This window comes from Lethenteron reissneri, chromosome 50 (assembly GCF_015708825.2).
Source record: "Lethenteron reissneri isolate LAM-NWPU_2019-01 chromosome 50, ASM1570882v1, whole genome shotgun sequence".
In the NCBI taxonomy this organism is placed as follows: Eukaryota; Metazoa; Chordata; class Hyperoartia; order Petromyzontiformes; family Petromyzontidae; genus Lethenteron; species Lethenteron reissneri.
The window spans coordinates 6,061,308-6,085,125 of NC_083828.1; the positions used below are offsets into that span (position 1 = coordinate 6,061,308).

Genomic DNA, 23,818 nt, shown 5'->3' on the forward strand with positions numbered 1-23,818 from the left:
AACCAAACTTAACCATTTTTTTCATTTTACCAGACAAGTCAAATTCTCTTTGTAAATACAGCCGATGGCGCTGATGGCGCAGCATCATCGTGCGTTGTCAGGAGTTGAAAGAGCTCGCTTCGTTGATTGATGGGAGCCCACCCGGGGCCCAAAGCAACGGGCTCATCGGAGCCGTGCGTGCGTCGTGCGTGCAGGAAAGCTTTTTCACATCGACTTCGGCTACATCCTGGGCCGCGACCCCAAGCCGCTGCCGCCCCCGATGAAGCTCAGCAAGGAGATGGTGGAGGGCATGGGAGGCATGCAGAGCGAGCAGTACCAGGAGTTTCGCAAGCAGTGCTACACGGCTTTCCTGCACCTGCGCAGGTACGCCGTTCCCACAGTCATCCCCCACCTGCCTCTGCCCTGCCCCCATACCAAACACCGTGCAGTGCCCATCATCATCATCACCCCCCCCCCCGCCGTACCAGGTACATTCAGGGGTGGAGTGCCCCGGAATCAACCCGACTCCTTGACAAAACAACATTATTTCCAGGAAGACCAAATTTAGCCCATTCATATGTATGTAAGTTTAACTTCTTTCGTACCTTCCGCAGCCAACCATGCTCATCAGAGGTGGGGCCGAGGTTGAATGACAACAAACGAAACACAATCAGTTTCCTGCTTTTTTTTTTTACATTTTAACAGATCTCTACGTTGCGGAAAAGCGAATGTTTCACGCCCCTCCGCTGCGGTGTCGTTTGTCGCGCAGGTACGCGAACTTGATTCTGAACCTCTTCACGCTCATGGTGGACGCCAACATCCCCGACATCGCCCTGGAGCCCGACAAGACCGTGAAAAAGGTGAGGTGACCGACGTGCCGCCGAGAGCTCCGCACGTCGATCGCGCAACACAACGCGAACCCAGGGCGCCACGGTGGCGAGGAAACGTTAACTACCTCGCTCGGTATACAGGAGGTCGTGGGTTCGATCCCAACCCTGATGCCTGCTGTATATTTGGAGTTTGCATGCCTCTCTCTCATCATCATCATTACGGTGGCTGAGAGATGTTAATTACATCGCGTGGTGTACAGAAGCTCGTGGGTTCGATTCCGACCCCGACGCCTGCTGCTGTATATTTGGATTGTGCATGTCTGTCTTCCCATGGTCGCGTGGATTTTTCTCCGGGTCCTCCGGTTTTTCTCTCCACATTTAGAATCGCCATGCGTTTAGAGTATCTCGCTGTTCTAAGCCACTTCGTTGAGCTATCATTTGTGGCCAGGTCGCTTCTGAAAAAGAGCTACATAGCCCACTCACTTCTAAAATGCGACTGCATCTCACGACGTCGTACAGAAGCAGTGGCGTGCTATGTCGGTATGCGGTGTGAGACTGCTGACCCGCGGTGGCCCATTCCTAATTTGTTCACCGTTGTAGGGGATAGCCTCCTCTTCTACTGTGCGATGTTCTGATATGGTTCAACACAGGTGGCTGTTTGTGAGATGGATCAAAACCGGGACGTTCTTCTGTGTGGTCGGCAATTGTCTTAACTCATTTTTGCTGATGCGAAAGTAAAAAAATATCACACCAATCTGCCCCTTGCCGTGACTACGTGTGGCGCTCGTGCGTGCAGGTGCAAGACAAGTTCCGTCTGGACCTCTCTGACGAGGAGGCCGTCCACTACATGCAGAGTCTGATCGACGAGAGTGTTGGGGCTCTGTTTGCTGCCGTTGTCGAGCAAATTCACAAGTTTGCTCAGGTGAGAACCCACCCCGCCCCACCCCCAATCCCCCATCGTCCCGCAACCCCCCCACCCGTCCCTCCCCCACCGACACCCCCCCCCCCCCCCCCCACTGGGCTCACGTCCACCCTGGCAAACACTCCAGGGGCGCTGCGGTGGCGAGATGTTAACCATCTCGCCTGGAATACAGGAGGTCATGGGTTTGATCTTGACCCTGACATCTGTAGCTTTAAGGTTTGCATGCTGTTCCCATGGTCAAGTGGATTCTCTCCGGATCCTCTGGTTTTTCCATCCACATTTAGAGAAATGCATTGAGATAATTTGGCTGCTATAAATTTTCACGTGATAAGCCACTTCGTTGAGCTATCATTTGTGGCCAGGTCACTTCTGAAAAAGAGACAAAAGCTCAGTGGGGCCTTACTTGATAAAATAGAAATCGTTTAACAGTTAGGTTTTTGTTGTTGCAGTAGCTGTGTTGACGATCACAATGTCACTTGGATTGTTAATCCGCAGTAGCAGCTGTTTGTGACATTAATTACGAAAATCCAGTGTCCGCTAATTCCTTGTCTTTATCTCCTTTAACTTTTTTGCAGTATTGGCGGAGGTAAAACGTTACCTGGAACAACGCTATCTTCGCGGGACACATCCACGCTGCATTTCCAGGCCAATTTAATAATCACACCCCATGCTGATTTAAAAAGTACTTCACCGGTTCGCTTTAATTTACTCCAAGCCATGCCACTCGGGCCCACGGGAGCGTGAAATTGCTCCACAATTTTTCTACGCTGGGAAAATGGTTTAAAAGTTAGCATGTTAAACTGGCAGGAATTGCATCCGATGACTCACTGTACATTTGCCATCCGTTGTTTGTTTTTATATTGTCATTTTTTATGTTCAAGAGTGTTTGAATTAACTCCCGTATCTACGATAGGTACTCTCAAGTTATTCATATAGTCGTCACCGACGCGCTCTGGAGGTCGACGTTGGAATACCGTTCCAGTGGCCAGCAGGCAGGAAACTCACCTCATGCATCTTTATTTACTTTGCATATTGATTTTATCACCACCACTTAAGTCCTCGTTTTTATGCGCTAGATGCATTCCTGAAAAGTGCTGCATTAAACGAAAAATGCATTCAGCGAAAACTATTTCTCCATGAACAATGTCATGGTAGAGTTTGGCGAGATAGCGACGTACGACTACGCACACGTAGTGAGACGGCAGGACGAATAACTGAGGGTACGCCGCCACGTTACTGTATAATTCCGCGTACTGTATCACTGTACCGCTCGGCTGCACAGCTCAAGAAAGTTCGTCGTCGACCGCTCAGAAACTGAGTTGTAACAGTGCACGTTCCGTATGATCACAACGGCGTGTAACTTGTTATAACGGTGCGCTTTCTGCGTTACAACAGCTGGCGCTTTCCGAGTTGGGCGAAAAGTGATCTCTTTTGGAAGAGCCACGTTATGGAAAAAACGCGTTGTGTGAATGTCACGCGTTAAGCGAGGACTTACCGTACTTTAGGGGTAGCAGCTGCCCTCACCCAATCCCCTTACCCCCACCCATGTGACCTCCCCGTGGCCACGTTCTTCGGTGTTTTAAGATCACTGTTCAATGCGACGGGAACTTTTTGTCAGCTCAGCGAAATGCATTTGCAAAAAAAAATTCTGGCATTAAGTTGAGGTCCCCATGGTGCCGGTCACTGGAATGGTGTTCTAATGTCTACGTCCCGCGGGTGTTTGGCAACCACTTATTAAAAACAGCATAGTTAACGTGAAGTATTAAAATCTTAGTTTTAGTTAATTTCATGTAAACATAGTATTATCTTTATCAGAGATTACACGTGGCCAAACTTGTCATTATGTAGCGTTTAAATGACACATTGCCACATCGAGTGCAATTGTTACCGCGGCTGGACTACAGTGGTAAACAGTGCGCATGCCCGTAAACAATGGTTTGCGTGTGTTCCAGACATCGGGAAAAAAGTCGTTAGTTATTATCTCGAGTGGCTCTTTTATATTTTGCATCAATAAGATGCTACAGCTGTGCAATGGTTCACGCTCTAGACTTGAAACCCAAAGGTCCACTGGTTCGGTTCCATCTCCCGGCTTGGCAGTTGAAATGACGGGGCAAGCTTCTTAAATCCCTCCACTGCCTTCGTCCACCCGGCAGTGTTAACGGGTGCAACCACAGTTAGTCGATCCGCGGGGCGCGTGTGGTGGGGTAAAGCGTGGATACTCCCCATCTCTTTGAACTTCTTTCGTACCGTACATCGCCAACCGTAATAATCTGCGACGTCTGGCCAGCGTGGTAGAGTAGGCCAAAAATACTCTTCGACGGGGGGGGGGGGAGGTAGCCCTCTGAAGATTCCTAAAGCGATTCCTCTAGCGCTTCTGCCAGCAGTAGCACGAGCGAGCAAATGGAGGGTCGCTCCTTTGAATCCTTTCCCGTTCCGATGACATACGTATGCGTACGTGTACGTCATCAAAACGAAGAGAAAAAAAACTACCGGTATCGATGCTCCTACAAGGCCATGCGGGAGGGCGAGTGGCGTAGTTTAGCACCAGTTGTGAAAAGTGCGGTCGTGTTGCAACAGTTATCTGTGGTGTGAGTACAGTGTCTTTACAAACAGCGGCGCTATGCCTCTAAAAAAATATAATGTTGAGTCGCTTGTGTGTTCCGAGATTTGTAGGTGAACGGGACCCACCCTGCAGCTTTCATGTCGGTGGACATCGTATTTGCAGCAAGCGGAAATCGACATTTTGCTAAAGTTAACTTACAAATTACGTGGTTTTAAAATCTAAAAAACTGTACAGCAATGTGAACGCTTTCATATAACGATTTCATCATTCAGATTGCGAATTTGAGATCTGCTAATCACTAAATAGGTCCAACATAATTGAATTATGAAGCATAATTTAATTCGTAATTTACAGCAAGGTCATCGCACAGCTGACATCTGCCACATGTGTGCGCGTGCGTGCTTGCGCGTGTGTAAGTTACATCCTTATTTGTCCAGCATCAATAAAGGGCCTTGATGCCGTTTCAGCAATGCTGTCGTTGTGAACACGGTGTCCTAGCAAGTTACGCAAACATTCAAATTGGTTGTGCCTTTTCTTCGCCTCTGTGTGGGGGGGGGGGGGGGACTCTGCCCCCTGCGATAAAAACTTCGTGTTTTATTGTGCCGTCTCCAAAGTAGCGGCGATCCAACGTGTTTCCATGGCAGGTTCCGTTTGAACAGGCGGTTTTTACTGCCTCCTTGTCTCTTGATTCTTCGTCTTCTCGCTTGCTTCCTTGCTTGGTTTTAAAGTGTTTGTCTCAGCTCCGTTGAGACTTTTTTTTTCTTTGTTACTTTTTGAATCGCGAACCAATTGGTTAACACGGGGCCTGCGGAAACTCGCCTAATGCGGTTGTTAAAAAAATATCCACCCGTGAGAATGTCTTCATGTTCTCGAGGCCGGCTATTTTAAAGGCGTCAAATACAGCTGGCCTAGAAAGGGGGGGGGGAAAGGAACTTCTTAGTTGAGTGGTTAAAAAAAAAAACTCAAGTGAGAACAAAGTTGATAGTTGTAAGTACATGTCAATAAATTAGATGTCTTACCAACTGCGCTAATAAAATACAAATACCTTTGCCCTGACCCAGTGGACTTTTGCCAATAGCTGCGGTACCTGGGCCTCAATAAAATAATGGCTACTGTCAACTTGTGACATAAATGCGCGTGCGCATAACTTGTGCAAACGGGTAGCTAAAATTTAACCTGCGAATTCATATGGGGTGGGGAGGTAATTATTCTTTTATTATCGTAAAGTGCTTGGGGTGGGCGGAGGAGGGTTTTTGGCGATGACTTTACCAACTCTCCTGTTCTGCGCCCTTCTTATAACGCCTCGCGTTTAACCGTTGTAATTTTATCTTCGCACAATAATCACTCTTTGCGAGCAATTCTTAAGACCGTTTTTATTGTATTTCTTTCGGGGGGGGAGGGGATGATGCCGCACAAGGTGGCGTGGTGTTGGCGTGTGTTTCTCTGGGCACTTTGCTGCTGCGTGACACCTATCTGGGGACAAGATGCAAGTGAGTACTGGCGCACGTATCTCGCTTGTGCGTTTCGTACGGTGTGTGCAAGTCAAAGCTCTTGCGTTACAGTTTGTGACAGCCGTATACAGGCGACTGTCATTCGTTGCCTAAATGGACCGGCGCCCAGGGTCACCTTTGAAATTTCAAATCGAGGGCCGATGTATATTTCATGGTCCGCCGACTCTCAATCTGCGTTGTCGGCTATTGTCATATTGTTATATATGTGATGGCACGGGGCTTCATGTGACACGTTGCAAGTCTGCTCCGACGCGCAACGTGTAAGCCTGAGAGGTCTCCTCTATCTCTCTCCAGCCTCGACTGAGTCGTGTCGATATTTCTCTCGCCACATGTGCGTGATGATCGGGGGTTTTTTGGAGGGGGGGGGTCTTCAATCGACTGGCTTTGTTTTGACGCACGCGCGCACGCTGCGTTTCAGTTATTTCGGCTTTTAGTTTTCCAGTTTAAAACATTTATATATCGGCCGGCTGAGCGTTATGCTGGTGTTATTGTCAAGGTGGAGCCCTGCAATTTCTTGTCCATGCCACCGCTGGCAGAAGGGCCTCCACGCTAGAGGGAGCTCTAGAGGGTAGTTGGCCTACTCTTCCACACTCGCCAGACATCGTGGAGTAGGAGTACCCACACTTTTCCGCACTCGCACACGATCCGCCGCCGATCGACTTCACTGCACTATTTATAGAAGCCCAAGAACATCGACTTTTTATTTTAGAATTCCCCATAAAGATAAAAAAAAATTACGCGAGTTTACTGTTGAAGTATTCTCCGCAGAAGCGTTCGTGTACAAAAAAAAACTCCGCAGCGAATTTCCACCCGCAAAGCCCTTTACGACCGCTAAATTCTTACCGAAGTAGGATTATGAAGGGGAGGGAGGGGGGGGACATGGTAATAAGCTGTGAAAGTGGTGGACACGGTTCTGTGCGACCCAGTCATCATCATCATCCCACTGTCGACACGCTCATTTAGAGCCTCTGCGGCTCCTTAAACTCTCCCCCTCCGGGCGCCCTCCCCTGGCCCCGTGGTGCCTCCAGCCGTCTGCCATCTGTGTTCAATCCAGAGCCGCACCGCTCGCAAGGAAATGCATATGTCCAGTCTGACGGCAATCTGTAACTGTGGTTTCATTATTACACATTACCTCCTTTATTTTGACTCCTGACCACATGAATGTTGCTGCCCTCTGATGTTCGCGGCCATTGAAGTGCCCTTGCGTTTGTGGTCTCTATTTGTAGTTTCTCTCGCAGAGGAATGCTTATTATATATCCCGTTCGGGCATTACATTACAATATATATCTGTATCCCCAATCTTCATTCCTTACATTATCTTCGAGGAGGTGGGGGGGGTGTAACGTTTATATCAAATAGTGGCATGTAAGAACGTCAATTCGTTAGGCTGTTTTCTTTTAGAAAAAAAATATATATTTCGATGTAACAAAAATCCACTCCCTCCCCCCGTCCCCATCAGTAGAAATAAAAATGTTTTGCCAATCTGCCGTAGAGCTGGACTTGCGTGATTATTTTAAATAGTCGCTCACCCTACCGAGTATTATCGATTCGATTATTTGGCGTAATTTGGATAACTCGAAAATATTTGGAAAATAAAGCCTCTCCGCTTGAATGTACTGCACGTTTAACTTCTTTCGCACCACCGTACGAGGGCGAAGGACAACAAACTAAACACAAAAAGCATTTCTAAAGAAATTAACTTAGTACAGTGGTGTAGTGTGTGTAATGTATAGTGTACTATCTATGTTGAACTTTCACACCACCGTACGTAGCCAAACCGTGCTAATTGGAGGTGCGGGGGGAAGGACAACGAAACGCCAAAAAGCAGTTCTCAAAGAAATGAGTTTTCAATCTAGATGATTTAAAAGTGCATAGCTCCAATGGCTTCGTAACATCTGAAGGAAGACCGTTTTACCCTTCCCGAGGGTTGTCTCCGACATCGCCAATCTCATGCCTAACAGATCCTCCCCACAGATCCCAACAGTGAGAGGTTTAGTGGCTGGATGATAGAGGCAATGATTTTCACTCTTCCAGCGATTTGATGAATCGTCTTAGAATTGATTTGAATCAAAAAGTCAATTCCAGTCGGGGTATTTTTTCCTTCTGTCTGGATTTGTTTTGTTTCTGCGTCCCATTTTCTTCTCTCGTTGATACAGCGTTGTTGCCTCTACAGGGACTCCTCTGCTCACGAATTAGCTCGATTCCAGAAGTCTGTTAGCAAGTAGATTTGTTCATAAGTCCAACTTTACTCCTGTCGATTCCAAACTTTGTACGGCGTGTACGCTAAACACGGGGAATGGCTTTAAAATGTGTATGTATAATCTCCTGCAGATGTAGATGGCACTGGTTCTTCATGTTCTACAGATTCAGATCCCACCACAGTGATCTATTGCGCGGTGGTTGAACTTACGACGCTTGGATCCGAACGGGGAACTAGAAATTGACAGGTTTGTTCGTATCTCTGAAAGTTCGTAATTCGAATGTTCGTAAGCAGAAGAGTTCCTGTATCACCCGACTGATAATACGACGTTTAAAGAAAACCAATCCAAGAAATACCTTCAAATCCAGCGTATCGAAGGGCGACTGTTGGGTCGATGAGAGTTGCCCAACTCGAAGCAGACGACGTCTTACAATTGGGAGTGTAAGTGGCAAGAAAAATGTTCCCCAGCAGCCAAACTACACTAAATGCAACTCATCAAAGATTCCAGTGGGAGAAGTGGTCCAACGAAGCCGTTCCGCGTGGCTGCCCTTGTTTTAATTGATTTCTGAGTTTGCGCCACGCTCGTGCACAAGGAATGTGCGTGCTGCCACGGGGGGTTTCGCAATCACGGCAACGCAAGGGAGGTGCACATACGAGGAACTTAAAGCGTAACATTTTCACACGTTTAAACTTTGCACTCGCCTGATAATCATATTCATGATGTGCTGGCGCGTTGTTGTGTGGCTTATCCTTGAACAGTTGCCGCGCGCGTGTTTTTTGCACGCTTTCGTGATCTCTTGGATTATTAAACGCATTATTTGGCGACACTGCTGTTGTGTTGGCAGCGGTGCACACGCACAATTAGCCATCGTTCTATTTTTTTTTACTGCTTGTTTTTTCGTAACTTTGTCACCCCGTGCTCCTACTCGACAACTGTGAAAACGAGCTTCATAGCTCATCGGATTCCTCCCGCATGAACATTCTGATTCCGCATCATGGGATCTCCTTTGCCAGTACCAAAATATGATAATAGGGTTTTCCCCTTTTTTCTGGCAACAAAACATGTGTTTGGTGTTTTCACATCTTAACACCTGTTTTGTGGCCAGAAAAAAAAAGAGAAAAACCTATTATCAATCTGATTCGGATCAGCTCAACACATTGGTCAAGAACTTTGGCCTTAATAGGAACACATAATAGGCGACGTTTCGGGCAATGGTCCTTGTTCATAACATTTGTGTGCTTTAACATTTCGGCCGATGTGATGTTAAAACACTTGCCAATGACACTGCCCTCTGCAGTAACCCACTTGACAGGGTGGTCTCGTGACCCCCTCCGGCCCCCAATTAATTGAGCCGAAAATTTTTTTCTTTGTATAATTATTAATATTCTTTGGTCTTTCCGTAAAGCCACGTAGATAGAAAAAATAATAATAATATCACGACGTTTCGATCGCAACACAAGCAATTGTTATATTTTTTTTCACCTGAAGACGATTACTTGTGTTGCGATCGAAACATCGTGATATTTTTATTATTTTATATCTACGTGGCTTTACCGAAAGACCCAAAGAATATGAATTCCTGCAGTCACGAAAGCTTTAAGTCAAGATTTGACTTTGTGCCAATTGCGTACACATCTGCCGTACAACACTGCCACCTCTTGGCTCAACACTGTCACGACACTTTTGAATGTTGAGTTTAAAATCCTATTCAGAATCAGAATTATTTCTAACTGGAGGAATCCGATGAGCTATGCAGCTCATCTTCACAGATGTTCACTATTTTTCACAGATATCCAGTAGTTTCGCAAATGTCGAGTAGATGTCCTATCCGAGATGTCTTATTTGATGTATTACAGTTACAGGGATGATCTGGTTTTAGCTCGCTTCCCAGCTATATGTTGCACGGGAGATCCGTGGGAACGTGAGCACAGCGCCAGCAGCAACACAAACAAAAGGCGACGAGAAAAAACGATGAACAGTCCCCAAGTCGAGTACAAGGTCCGAAGGAACATTGCACAATACTATCAAACGGCGAACAATTATCACATGGCATTGACTTCCGCTTTAACAGCAAAGACATTCACACTTCAGAGTGGGCTGATTCGCCCCCCCCCCCCTCAGCCTTGGCGATTCCAAGAATTATCACGATTCACGGTCGTAATTTTGTTCCAAGAACCGGTTTCAGTGTTTTTATTTTTTACAGGGGCAGGAACGAAAATGTACTTATATTGAACCTCTTTCGCACCGTACTTAGCCAACCGTGCTAATCGGAGGTGCGGGGGAAGGACAACAAACTAACACACACCCCAAAGTATTTCTAAATAAATTAGTTTACAATCTAGTTGATTTAAAAGTGCATGGCTCCAATGGCTTCGTAATATCTGAAGAGCGTTCCAGACGGCCGCAGAAGCGCACCTGAAAGCGTGCGATGAGGTGACCGCCTTTGCTCGATGGCTTTCAGCCAAAAGCCGTTGCGAGGATGAAAAAATCTCGCCACCCCTCCACTCCATCCCGTCCCTCCCCTACCCTTTCGTGACCCCTAAGTACCATCCATCGCGGTCACTCATTGCTCGACACTTGCACGCCCCTTACCATCTAAATCAGCCTGCCACCATTCGTTCTATGTAAAGCACCTTCGGCGTGAGCGTTCTATAAATATAAAATTAGATCACGAGATATATCATCTGAAAACAATAGAATTGCAGTTTAACACGTAGCACGCTTTCGCGTCTAATATTATTCATAATAAAGGTTTTTTGGGTTAGATCGCGTAAGTACAAATGTGTCGTAACCCTACACCACCCGACACAGCCAGGAAGGTTTGTCACCTAACCAACGCGCCAATTAGTTATGACTTCAGCTCACCGGTGTGCTGGCGAGTAAATCCACAACGCTTTACAAGCATCGCTGGCTGCGTCGGGTGGTGGAGGGTTACGGACACATTTATACTTACACGATATAACCGACAAACCTTAATTTATCATTAGAATTGCAAACCAACAATCGCCGTTGGTCGGTCGCGCGCGCGCGTGGCACCGCAGTTGTGTTTGGCGAGTAAATCCACAACGTTTACAAGCCTCGCTGGCTGGTGTCGGGTGGTGGAGGGTTACGAACACATTCTTTGGTTCTTTCGGTAAAGTCACGTATAAAGATAAAATAATACATTAAATAATAGCATACTACGACGTTTCGATTGCAACACGAGCAATCATCATCATCAGGTATAAAAGAAATAGCAACAAAAATATAACCAGAAAACTATAGACAGACATATAAGCAGACAGACATCATGAAGATACACAGAGAGAGAACACGTATCGGCACAAAGAGAGAGGTCGTCTCTGTGACGGGGCCTTAAATATAGAGGGGGCAGGGGCGGAGAGAGGGAGGGGGCAGAGAAAAAATTAGCATGTCAATGAGTGGACAACAACGTGGTACGGTACGCAAAATTAAGATAGGTTACGGACACATTTATACTTACGCAGAAGTCGCCGAGTGCAGGCTGCCCCGCGAGCAGCACCCCCGTGTGACGGACAGCGCGAGGAGCTCCCTGCGTTTCGCCTACGACGGCTCGAGAGACTCGTGCACGCTCGTGTGGGTCGCGGCGGAGGCGACGTTGACGATGTTGACCACCGCCTCCGCTCCGCCGCGGGACAACGCGTCTCTCTTCACGTCGGACCGCGCGTGCATGCGCAGCTGCTCGCGCAAGGGCTCCGTTCTCTACCCGACGGGAGGTGAGGACCCCCGGGGGTCAGTGCCCGATCGTATTATCGGAGGAGCAAAAAGTAGCTACGTATGTTGCTACGGGCCCCGCACTTTCAAGGGACCGCCGCGCTAAATGCTTTCAAGCTATCAATTTCGGTTCAGTGATTTTGCGCTTGCTCTATTACAATAGTACTATACTGCCTTCAACTTTTACGAAAGAGTGGGTGTTTAAGGTTCGCGATTGATCGTATTACCTGGCTGTATGTCAAATGAAAAAAAAAATTACTATGCAAGTAAAATTTTTATGTTTTTAATATTTAAGTGTTTTTTTTTATTTAGGGCCCCTTTATAACAAATGCTGCAGGCCCCGCACGAGCTTAATCCGGCACTGCCCGTGGGTGGTGGTTGGCCTGCCCGAACGCCTGATCCGGCACCCGATCCTGGTGTCCGTGTCGCGTGTGGCCTGCCCTGCCGGGTGGAAGAGTCTTGCGTGTGTTGAGCCAGTCCTACTGAGGGTATGCACTCCCAGAAGGCCGTACGGCTCATGGGATGTGTTAAACAACTTTTTTAAAGCGTAGGAGGCGAATTATATCCCTATTTATGTTGCTACTTGTACGCTGTTGTCTCCATCTCTATTCTCGCCACACGTGATGTTATTGTACGATATATGTTTTAAGTTTTGCTGGCTGCGCGGCTAGAGGAATGGATGGATGGACGGCCACGTCCAACGCACGTGCGGGCTTGCTAGTCTCACGAACAAATATTGCTCTATAGTCTTGTACCGCCGCTGGGTAGACGAGAAGGACTGACTACAAGTGCCCATAGTTCCTACTGCGCCGTTGCTTCGAGAGTTAATTCTGGAGGCACGTTCAGGTGCTCACGCTAAAGGTGCAGCCCTGCAATTTTTCACTCGCGCCACTGCTCAGCTGGAGGGAGCTCTAAAGAGCCCTTCCAGATGGTATTTTGGCCTACGGGGTCGTCCATAAATGACGTCACGCAACTAGGGGGGGGGGGTCAGACATTTGTGACGGGTTTGAGAAATGTGACGTCACATCAAAATGCGCAACTTTAAATAAATATAGAATTGTTATAACAACACTAATTGTTATAACAACACTCCTACATTTCGATTTAAAGCTTTCGTGACTGCAGGGATTCATCTTCTTGGTTCTTTCGGTAAAGTCGCGTAGAATGGAAATAATAAAAATATAACATAATAAAATACTTCTCACGACGTTTCGGCCACAACGCAAGTAGCCGTCCTCAGGTGGAGAACAGGTCTGTCGAACCAAGAAGAACACTCCTACGACATCAGAGTGCAGCGCCACATTAAATACGCACTACAATGACAATAGTTTAAGCGATTTGAAGCATGTTTTATTTTCAAATTGTAAATATGGTTGGGGGGGGCAGAGCTTTGTGGTGTCATATTTGAGGGGGGTCTGACTTTTTGTGACGCCGTGTGACGAGGGGGGGGGGGGTCAAAAATCGTCCAAAATCGCATGACGTCATTTATGGACGGCCCTACTCGGCCACCCGGGTGCAGTGGTCAGGTTACTGGGGATCTGCGGACAGAGAGCTCACCACCGCACAACTGGTTTTGATTGCTAAGAACCATCACGGTTAGGCGTATACTGTGAAGTGTTCTATCACTCCTCGAGTACATTTTGTACCAAATTAGTCTTTTCTTCGTGTCGAACATTTGTAAAGAGGAGATTTGTGTCGTCAAGGGACAGGAGTTGAGTCTGGTAAAGAGGGTGCAGGGCCACTTAGTGTCTTATGAGTAGAAAAAAAACAGGGCGTTAAAATATACGCACTTAAAACAGAACTGACAGCCAATATAATGAGCCCAGAATTGGAAGAGTGTGGACGGATTTCTGAGATTTCATTAAAGCTCTGACAAGCAGTGGCACTCGGTGCAGTGTATCACCAGGGATACACTGCCCTCTCACATATTGCAGTAGGAGAGGACCGGCATTGCCAACAGTCAGCTCGAGATGAACTGCAGAGTTGAAACTTTTTTTTGGCATCAGAAATTTCGACTGGAGATATGAGTATTGGCAGTATTTTTTTTTTCTTTGATCGGAAGGGTGGTGGTGGTGGGGGTGGGAAGCGGAGACCTCGGTCACGGAGATATGGACCTGAAGGAGGAGGCGTGGGATGAAAAAAAATGACTCCACGGCTTTGCTAACTTCTATTTTTGTTCGGGCGACAACGGTAGTCGATGACGAAAACTTTGAGAAAGTTTCAGGTTGTGAAGTTTAATGTCTGGAGCCCGGTATAATTGCATTTTTCTCTTCTTGTGAGTTTAACTCGTCCGCGAGTTTGAAATCTGTGTTGCTGACAAAAATAGACTTCACAATGAAGTTCTAGTGTGCTTCAATTGCACTCCGGTGGTATCACTGCATTGGCATTGCATTGCAACGTATGGTTAATGATTTCACAGTGATGTCACTAGACAACTATGATTTACCTGCCCGCGCTGGCCTTAACCCTTTTCCTGTTCTGAGACGTCTGCAAGTTGCAAGGTGGGTGTCCCGTTTACCGCTGAATCTCGGAGCGCGGTTCACGTAAATTTTATTTAGAGAGGCGTAGCACCAATGTTTTAAAGACATTATACTCACCGCAGAGAACCGTAGCGACACGACCGCACTCTATGATAGCTGGCGCCAAACTGTGCCACACTGCCTCCCGCATGGCATTGTGGGAGCCTCGATACCGATCAAGTTATTTTAGTTTTTCTTCTGATTCCGTTTCGATGACGTCATCGGAATGCATTGGGAAGATAAACTGCTGACGTGCGGGTACGTCATCGGAACGGGAAGGCTTCGTAGGCGCTCGCTAACAGCGCGTCGTCTCTGTGTGCATAGCCGAGGTGTGCTTGCTGCCGAAGGACACGGGTTCCTGCAGGGCCCACTTCCGCCTGTGGTTCTTCAACGTGGAGCGGCGGCGCTGCGAGAACTTCACCTACGGTGGCTGCCGGGGCAACGGCAATCGATTCGTCGAGCAGAAGACGTGCGCCAACGTCTGCCAGCACCTCATCGACCCTGAGATCCAAGGTTGTGCGCGCGCGCCGGCCCGCCTCTTCGCTCGCTCCTACGGCAGCGGCGATAGCTGCGATGCGGAGACTCGGCTCTCTTTTTCCTGCGGGCACAACGGAGCCGCGAGCCAGGGCCAGTGCCGAGCCAACCCGGCATGGCGCGCCTCTGGGAGGTGCCATTGTTGGTTTTATTTTCCTCCACTGCCGAAGCCGAGCTGAGCCGTGCCGAGCCGCTGACGTCACCCACAAAATGTGAACGTTTCCAAACGTCTGTAGATGACGCGGTGTGTCAGTAGGCGACCGATGTCACGCGCAACAAACGCATCTATCGCCGGGCCCATAGCTCTGCTTGGTCCCGGGCCACGTTCACATATCTCGTGAGGCCAGCGTGGGGTGGTTATGTTTTGGCTCGGCATGGCATATCGGCAGTGGAAAATCACCCGTGCCAGAAGGGCCCTGCACTGGCTCGGCTTGGATGTGCCAATGGAAAAGGGCCGACGGGCCACCCTGTGGCTTCGTTGTTATTGGGGGGCAATGCAGTAAAATATGCCGTTGTACTGTACCATGCTCCAATGTCTTGCGCCCAGCCTGAACCCGAACGAATGCCAACTAACGGGACAATCCTGAAATAGAGTTTTAAGACTCTCCGTGGCTTTCATTAATGAAACAAAAAATTAATCGCTGCTCTTGAACCGCGTGTGGCGTTTGTTGTTCACAGACAGAGCTGTTGGAGATCGTGATGACCATTACAGAGAAGGTAAGGGAACAACACCGACCCGAAAGCCGTCACAAATTCGGCACGCATTTGCCGCATCGGGTTCGTCAGCTCCTCAATTTTGCAAAGTACCATCACTCGTTCAGAATCAGAATATTACTGGTAGGAACCTCCTGGTTACACCAGGCCACAGGGGATTATTGTGTCCGTCCGTCCATCGTGCAGGGAGGGGCTGGGTGGGGAGGGGCTGGGGAGGGTGGGGCTGGGTGGGGAGGGGAGGGGAGGGATGGGAGGGGCTGGATGGGGAGGGGCTGGGTGGGGAGGGTGGGGCTGGGTGGGGAGGGTGGGAGGGGTGGGGCTGGGTGGGGAGGGGCTGGTCACCGTGGTGCCCTTATAAAACTCAACGTTTAACCTACTCACGCCGGCTTATGCCCACCCTCACAGTCGGGCATATTTGCGGAATATACCACGCCGCCGTTGACCCTGGCCATTGACCGAGCAACCCAACGTTCCTACCAGCTCCCTCCGCAGGAATGTGTTTATTTCTACTGGAAGAATCCGAAGAGCTATGAAGCTCTTTTTCACAGATGTCCAGTAGGGGCTCGTCAGAACGTTACACAGCAACAAAAATTTGAAAAAAAAACACGATAGGAGTGCAAAGTATAGGAAAGGTAAACAAATCACTTTTTTAAATATATAGATAGAACTAAACTATTCGTATCTTGCCAGGTAAGGCCCACTGGAACTATCAGCTTATTTTTCAGAAGCGACCTGGTCACAAATGACAGCTCAGCGAAGTGGCTTATCACGTGGAAATTTCGAGCAGCTAAATCATGTAAACGCACGTTTATTCTAAATGCGGGGGGAAACACCGGAGGACGCGGAGAAAAAAATATCTACGAGACCACAGGGAGAACACGAACACTCCAAATATACAGCAGCAGGTGTCAGGGTCGTGATCGAACCCACGCCCTCCTGTATACTCGGCGAGTGAGTTAACATCTAGCCACCATGGCGTCACTTTGTCCAACCCAAGCCCACGCTGACTTTTTTCTCGCCACCGTTCAACCCCTAACCTTACCACTAACCCGAACCTTCGATCGTATCACTAACCATAACCCTATCACCGATCCCACCCTCCAATCGTATCACGAGCTCTCACATCTTTAACGTCCACCACGAAGCAGACGGCGCGCAGTTCATCGCGCCGCATTAACCAGGGCGTCCGCTGAGCTGGAACCGCGAACCACCTCGTCACCACCGCTTGTCCTTCCGGCCCAGGTGCGGTAGCTGCGGCCGTGTTCGGCGCCCTGTTTGGCGTCACCGTCACCGTCATCTTGGTCGTGTTTGCCATAAAAAGGTGAGGTCCCGTCCCCCCCCCCACCCCCCCCGATGGAAAGAAATTTGTAATCTTTTTTTATTTTACCAGACAAGGCCCACTTAGCTGTTTCGCTCTTTTTCAGATGTGACCTGGCTATCACAACTGATAGCTCCACGAAGTGGCTTATCATCGTGTGGAAATGTAAATGCAGTCAAATTCTCTAAACGCGTGATGTTGATTCTAAATGTTGGGGGGGGGAACCGGAGGACCCGGAGAAAAATCCACGCACCCATAAGGAGGATACGCGAATTCCAAATATACAACAGGCGTCAGGGTCGGGATCGGAATCGATCCCACGACCTCCTGTATACCAGGCGAGGTAGTTAACATCTCCTAGCCACCGTGATGATGATGATGAGAGAGAGACACGAAAACTCCAAATATACGGCAGGCGTCATGGTCGGGATCGAACCCACGACCTCCTGCATACCAGGCGAGGTAGTTAACATCTAGCCACCGTGATGATGATGATGAGAGAGACACGAAAACTCCAAATATACGGCAGGCGTCATGGTCGGGATCGAACCCACGACCTCCTGCATACCAGGCGAGGTAGTTAACATCTAGCCACCGTGATGATGATGATGAGAGAGACACGAAAACTCCAAATATACGGCAGGCGTCATGGTCGGGATCGAACCCACGACCTCCTGTATACCAAGCGAGGCAGTTAACATCTCCTAGCCACCATGGCACCCTAACACCGAGCCTCGCCACGGCCGGGTTTTAGCCGAACAGAATGACACATTGCCCTTCTGACATCTCTCGGCGTCTGTCTGGAACAAAGCTGACACCAGCGCCGGCTAAAGAACACAAAGTGCACTCGTACGAGCGAAGGAGTTGAGAGCGAGGGAGAAAGAGAGCAGGAGTGATATTGCTGGCGCTGATGGTATCGTTCTTTTGATATCGGAGTTGGGCGCACATATCGTGATGCGTGCGAGCGTGTGACCTATTTCAATTGCCGACCATGGCTACCAACTCCGCCTTAAGTGAGCACCCAGGTGCGGTGCGTACACATCGCTACTGGGGATACAAAGGCGGCTGGAAGTGGCGTTTGCCACCCACCCTCTCGTGTGCCTTGCCGACCTCACTGCAGTTGCTTCTACAGCCTATATATTTATATATGTTGAAGTTCTTGCACACCGCGCGTAGCCAACCGTGCTACACAGAGGATATTTGTCTTTGCGTGTCTGCGGTTGGAGGATTTGCAAGTAATGGAATTTATTGTGTTTTGCTGTGTTGTTTTCAGAAAACGTAACGTCAAAACTAAGGTGTACTCAAGCCCTCACGACTATGGACTCAAGGAGGAATCGTTTTAAAGATGAAAAAAATTCTACGAATTGTTTTCCTAAAATGACGTACATGATGTATGGGGGTTATATCGAGTGATTGTCGTTGTAATCGCAACGGATCGATGGGTTGCTAAAATGCACTTGAGGAAGTTGGCATGAAAATTGTCCCCGAGGTGTTGAATAAGCGTTAAAAATGGAACGTGCGCAGTCAGTTTCGAGCTGGGAAGATGAATCGATTAAGCTCATTCATCGACGAATGATTATAATCGACTGCTTTATTTGCGGTCGATTACCCGGGATATTTTATACATGACGGCCACCCAGACTTCCTGCCTGCCGAAGGCTGGAAACCCCAGACAAGCGACGGTCAGCGTGACATGGCCAGTGATGCCGATAAGGTCACTAAGCCACGCCCGTCCCATCACCTCTCATTCCGGGAACATGCGTGGGAACAGAGGTGAGACTTTTCTTACCAGAAATATGTTCGTGTGATCAGATTCGCCACTTAATCAAACCGATAATTGGTATAGAGTGTTTTAGACTCTGAGGCTTTCTTGGATTAAGGGCGTCATTATTATGCAGTAATTTAATTTACGTTGTGGGCACAATATTGCCAATGTTCTTCTCTTTAGTGTCGCTGTACATTTTGCCTATGAATTGTCCCATTAGCTTTGCCAAGGTGGAGCACTTCATCATCATCATCAACATTGTCGTCAGCCATTATCAATCCACTGCTGGATGAAGGCTTTTCCTTGTTGTCTCCATCTCTCGGTCCTGTAAAGCACAAATCCATCCAGCACCTCCACACGAGCTGATTTAAATGCCGAGCAAATGGCAACCGTGTTTTAAAATAACTTTGGTTTTAATCGTCCGAAGTCATGGTCAACCCACTGCTGGATGAAGGCCTCGAAGCTGCCGCCATCTCTCCAACAGAAGTGCTCGGGCAACCTCAACCCACCGCGTCTGAACATCCCAGCCTAAATAAATAGCATTCGGGGAAAGATAACGATGGATTTTCTGAGACAATCTTCATCTTCAGTACAGTGCTGTACTCCATCGATTGTTGAATCTGTTTCAGGCGGCGAATGCAACGTTAAAAATTGCCATGTTTTTTAGTCTCGAACTCTTTAGGGTTTGCCCGTATTTTTCGAAATATCCAATGCAATTGTCATTGTTTTACGTGCAGTCAAATGTTGTCATGAAAGTCAGCAGGGAGACTGATTTTTTTACAATAACAAAACGTATTGTGACGTGTGTGTGTGTGACGTATGTGTGACGTACATGTGTGACGTGCGCGAGTGTGCGTGCTCTCTCCGTGTATTGATGTAAAACATTTTAAGTCGGTTGAAATCTGAGTCGCAAATTTTTTTGTTTGTTGCCGCTGCTGGTTCGTAATAAACCGACAAAGGCGTAGCCCTGCAATTGCCTTCACACGCCACGGGACCCCCACCCCCCACCACCCCCCCTCTAAGCGTCGGCCCTGTTGTAATGAAACAAACAGCGCACTTCGCTCCCCAAAGCCTCCCTTCACTGGCTGGACTATTCGCAAGGCAGACAGCAGAGGTCGGTAGCACCGCACGATAGGGAACACCACCTTCGGGGCGCCAACACTCACGAAAAGATGGCGGCCCTGCGATTGAAACTAAAAACTAAAGATTTTTGTTTTTTATTTACCAGGTAAGGCTCTTTTTTTCGAGAAGCGATCTGGCCACAAATTATAGCCCACTGAAGTGGCTTATCGTCGCGTGGAAATTCATAGCAGCCAAATGCTCTAAACGCACGTTTCTAAACGCACGTTTTTAAACGTGGAGTGGGAAAAAAACGGATAATCCGGAGACAAAAATCCACGCGACCACGTGGAGAGACGCAAACTCCAAATATACAGCAGGCGTCAAGGTCGGGATCGAACCCACGACCTCCTGTATACCAAGCGATGTAGTTAACATCTCCTAGCCACCGTGATGATGATGAGAGAGAGACAAAGTCCAAATATACAGCAGGCGTCAGGGATCGAACCCACGACCATCCTGTAGATAAGCCGAGGTAGTTAACATCTCCTAGCCACCGTGATGATGATGAGTGCGACACAAACTCCAAATATACAGCAGGCGTTCAGGGTTAGGAATCGAACCCACAACCTCCTGTATACCAGGCGAGGTAGTTGACATCTCCTAGCCACCGTGATGATGATGAGAGAGACACACCGTAATGATGATGAGAGAGACACACAAACTCCAAATATACAATATACAGCAGGCGTCAGGGTTGGGGATCAAACCCACGACCATCCTGTAGATCAGCCGAGGTAGTTAACATCTCCTAGCCACCGTGATGAAATATACAGCAGGCGTTCAGGGTTAGGAATCGAACCCACAACCTCCTGTATACCAGGCGAGGTAGTTGACATCTCCTAGCCACCGTGATGATGATAAGAGAGACACACAAACTCCAAATATACAGCAGGCGTCAGGGTCGGGATCGAACCCACGACCTCCTGTATACCAGGCGAGGTAGTTAACATCTCGCCACTGCGGCGCCCTCTGAGCTCAATGCCGATGTCTGCTGGCCGCGAGAGGGCTTTAGGAGCGAGAGAGTTCGCGTAGTTTTTACTGCCTGTAATAAATTGCACATTGACATTGAACTATCGATACACGGGTAAAGAAGACAGTTACAAATCACATTGGCAAATGCAGTTGTACCCAGCACTAATCGTCTGTCTGTGTTGTCATATAAACTCGGGCCGTGGTGGAGTGCGAGGTGAGTGTCTGACAACGGTCAGGTGAGTGTCACGTGTCACATCACACCGTCCGCATAAATGACTCGTACAATCACAAATGCCTGAACACATTGTACAATTCAAAACTATTTGGATCAAATAGTTGTGTCATCGGACTGAGGTCACTTAGACGTTAGACAATATAGTTTATCTATTAAAGTGTGTCTCATTTCTTACTTAGCCCGGGATCTCAGTGGGCTGGCTTGGTTACTTTAACACGTCAATTATGACCCACCCCCCCCTTCCACTTTACAATCCACACAGCCAACTCTGAGAATAAATGATGCTCTCCTCGGGGGCATGGGAGAAATTACACCCAGGCTAAGTGAGAGCCACGGATTTTGCCCGGGCGCTGATTAAGTGTTCAGCGGGAGCACAGAATTACATGCGGACCGGTACATTCGCTGATCGCGGGGCGGGTAACTTAATTAGAATGCAAGCGGAACCTCTACGCGCACAGAAACAGCCTAATCAAAGGTAGATGTTGGCTTCGAAATCATGGATATAACACTGGCTCTCTCGCGCACGATCCACTTAATAAAGTGGGAGGCAGGCGAATGTTTACCCTCGTATGTTTGCCGATCTCCCCGGCTCGAATACATTAACTAAATAACAATCATTATCAGCTGTCTAGATGAGGTCGGCGGAGATGCTCAAGGTGGACAGGTGGTTGTGTGAATTTCATTGGGAGCACAGTCGACGAAAGACACGTTTGTCGCAAAGGCCTCCCTCCATCACCTCCAAATACAGTAAAACCTTGGATTGCGAGTAACCTGGTCTGCGAGTGTTTTGCAAGACGAGCAATCTTTTTAAATAAATATTAATTTGATAAACGAGCGAGGCCTTGCAATACGAGTAGTACGTGTATACGCTTTGTCTGCCGAGTGTCACGTGATCACAACTGATATACGAGTGCTTTGGATTACAAACACGTTTCCGGAACGAATTATGCTCGCAATCCAAGCTTTTACTGTGCACGTTTGATCGTGCGATTCGAGAGGTTGCTTTGGCCAACGTGGGAGACGCAGAACCGGTTGGGATACATCACTTTGCGAGCCGATGCAAGCAGCAATCGGGAGTCGTGGCTCTGGTGGGCTCAGGTGGGCCGGGTTCACAGCGCAATGCGAGAACCACCGTTACCCATCGCTCGAGACTTCCACCACGCTGTGTTTTGTTTAACGGAATTAGTATTCGTGAAAAACAAATCGACTGATGGCATTTTGGAGTCACAGGGACGATGTGAAATCAACAAGAGGCCAGATCGGTTCGGAACTTTTTGACCTCTCCTTGGTGCACGCTTGTCACCTGTTCGTGGCAGACCCCCCCCCCCCCACTACAAACACGGGACTGCTCTTTTACCCCCCACAAATATATATAAATACAAATTAATGACACCATTAGCCTTATTCTTAGGTTTTTTTCGATAAAGTCACGTAGGTAAAACATTTTTTATAAAAATAAAATTAAAATAAAAATCACGACGTTTCGGAGGCAACACAAGCTTCCGTCTTCAGGTGGAACCGTCACAGCACGCTTGCTGTGTCAAGTAAATGAGAGATTACAAGAGATACCACTCCGTATATATAATGGTTGAGGGGGGGGGGGTGGGCCAGGAACGGCCCACTTTTATTATTATGGTAAGGTGCGGCTTGAGACTACGGCTAGACTACATAACAAATGACTGAGCCTTTATTATGGAGAGGTGCGGCTTGTGACTACCGCTAGCCTACATAACAAAATGCTGCAAATGAGACCGAGTCTCTGCCATGTATATGGTAAAAGCACAAAAGCAGGTCAGGAAGAAACAGCCTCCTGCTATGTTGTTTGGTGGGTAAAACTTATAGCAGGAAACCAGTGTGTGAAAAAAGAAGCTAAACCTGGTAAACAAAACTGGCTGTCTATCAGTAACCTGTACAGTAACTCAAGAATAGTTGTCTGTCAAATAAGATGGTCCAAATAAGTGCAGTCGAAACGTCGTGAGAATCTTATTGTTTTATATGTTTATTATTTTATTGTTTCCCTTCTACGTGACTTTACCGAAAGAACCAAGAATATGAATCCCTGCAGTCGCGAAAGCTTTAAATCAAAATATAATGGGGCACGTTGCCATCGAGGCCACAGTTTCAATGCCAATTGCAGAATGTGGCATTTGGAAATCCGCCAGAGCGTGCCACCTACCAACGAATGGGAGACAGAGACTCTGTTTGAGTTGATTCGAAATTGATGTGTTTACGTTCCAAACGTGTTCAATATTCTTCCTGGTTCTTTCGGTAAAGTCACGTAGAAGGGAAAAAATAAAATAATTAGAAATAATAAAATAATTCTCGCGACGTTTCGGCCACAATGCAAGCAGCCGTCCTCAGGTGAAGACCAGACGCTGTCTTCCCGACAGACCTGGCCTTCAGCTGAAGACGGCTGCTTGCGTTGTGGCCGAAACGTGAGAATTATTTTTTTGTATTTTTTTTATTTCCCTTCTACGTGACTTTACCGAAAGAACCAAGAAGATGTTCAATATTTTTTGATTGCTCACCCACTTACCGGTGCGCTGAAGCAATTATAAACGTGCACGTTTGCTCTGCGTGACGGCTTCGTTTTTTTTTTACTTCTTCGGGTGGAGGAGGGCGCTTTCAACACACATTGGCATTGCACACGCGTGTTCTCACTCGTAAAATCAATTGCGAATCATGAGATTGAATCGCGTCGAGTCCCGTCATTGTGGAGAGGAGATCATTGTGTGTCGGAGTCTGGGACCACAACAGCTGAGTTGCCCAGGGGTCGGAGATAACTGAGCCTGGGTTCCATGTTGGGTTTCAGCCTCCTGTGTTTACGTTTGATTCCCAAGTGCAGTGCGTTGATGATGGTTTCAACCCGCTCACCAATAACTGCAAAGACAAAGATCCCCC

The 23,818-nt window shown here is 47.9% G+C and overlaps 2 protein-coding genes across 3 annotated transcripts in view; both read left to right on the forward strand.

Moving 5' to 3' along the window:
* The window catches only part of PIK3C3 (phosphatidylinositol 3-kinase catalytic subunit type 3), a 64,037-nt gene extending 58,822 nt beyond the window's left edge, over positions 1 to 5,215 (forward strand). Inside the window, exons 22-25 of the mRNA XM_061572434.1 lie at positions 195 to 363; positions 749 to 839; positions 1,606 to 1,731; positions 2,307 to 5,215. Coding sequence (XP_061428418.1) covers positions 195 to 363; positions 749 to 839; positions 1,606 to 1,731; positions 2,307 to 2,321 — 401 coding nt within the window. The 3' untranslated portion in view covers positions 2,322 to 5,215. The remainder of the gene's footprint in view (positions 1 to 194; positions 364 to 748; positions 840 to 1,605; positions 1,732 to 2,306) is intronic.
* A 435-nt stretch (positions 5,216 to 5,650) lies between these two features.
* On the forward strand, positions 5,651 to 19,552 carry LOC133355152 (actinia tenebrosa protease inhibitors-like). 2 transcript variants are annotated; one of them, XM_061572483.1, is made up of 6 exons: positions 5,651 to 5,784; positions 11,492 to 11,740; positions 14,582 to 14,770; positions 15,470 to 15,508; positions 16,748 to 16,826; positions 18,097 to 19,552. In XM_061572483.1, the coding sequence occupies exons 1-6, from the start codon at positions 5,697 to 5,699 to the stop codon at positions 18,164 to 18,166; spliced, it is 714 nt and encodes a 237-aa protein (XP_061428467.1). In that variant the 5' UTR covers positions 5,651 to 5,696; the 3' UTR covers positions 18,167 to 19,552. The 2 variants fall into 2 exon arrangements, with proteins under 2 accessions (XP_061428467.1, XP_061428468.1); XM_061572484.1 differs by lacking the exon at positions 5,651 to 5,784 and adding an exon at positions 9,573 to 10,004.
* The last annotated feature ends 4,266 nt before the right edge of the window (positions 19,553 to 23,818 follow it).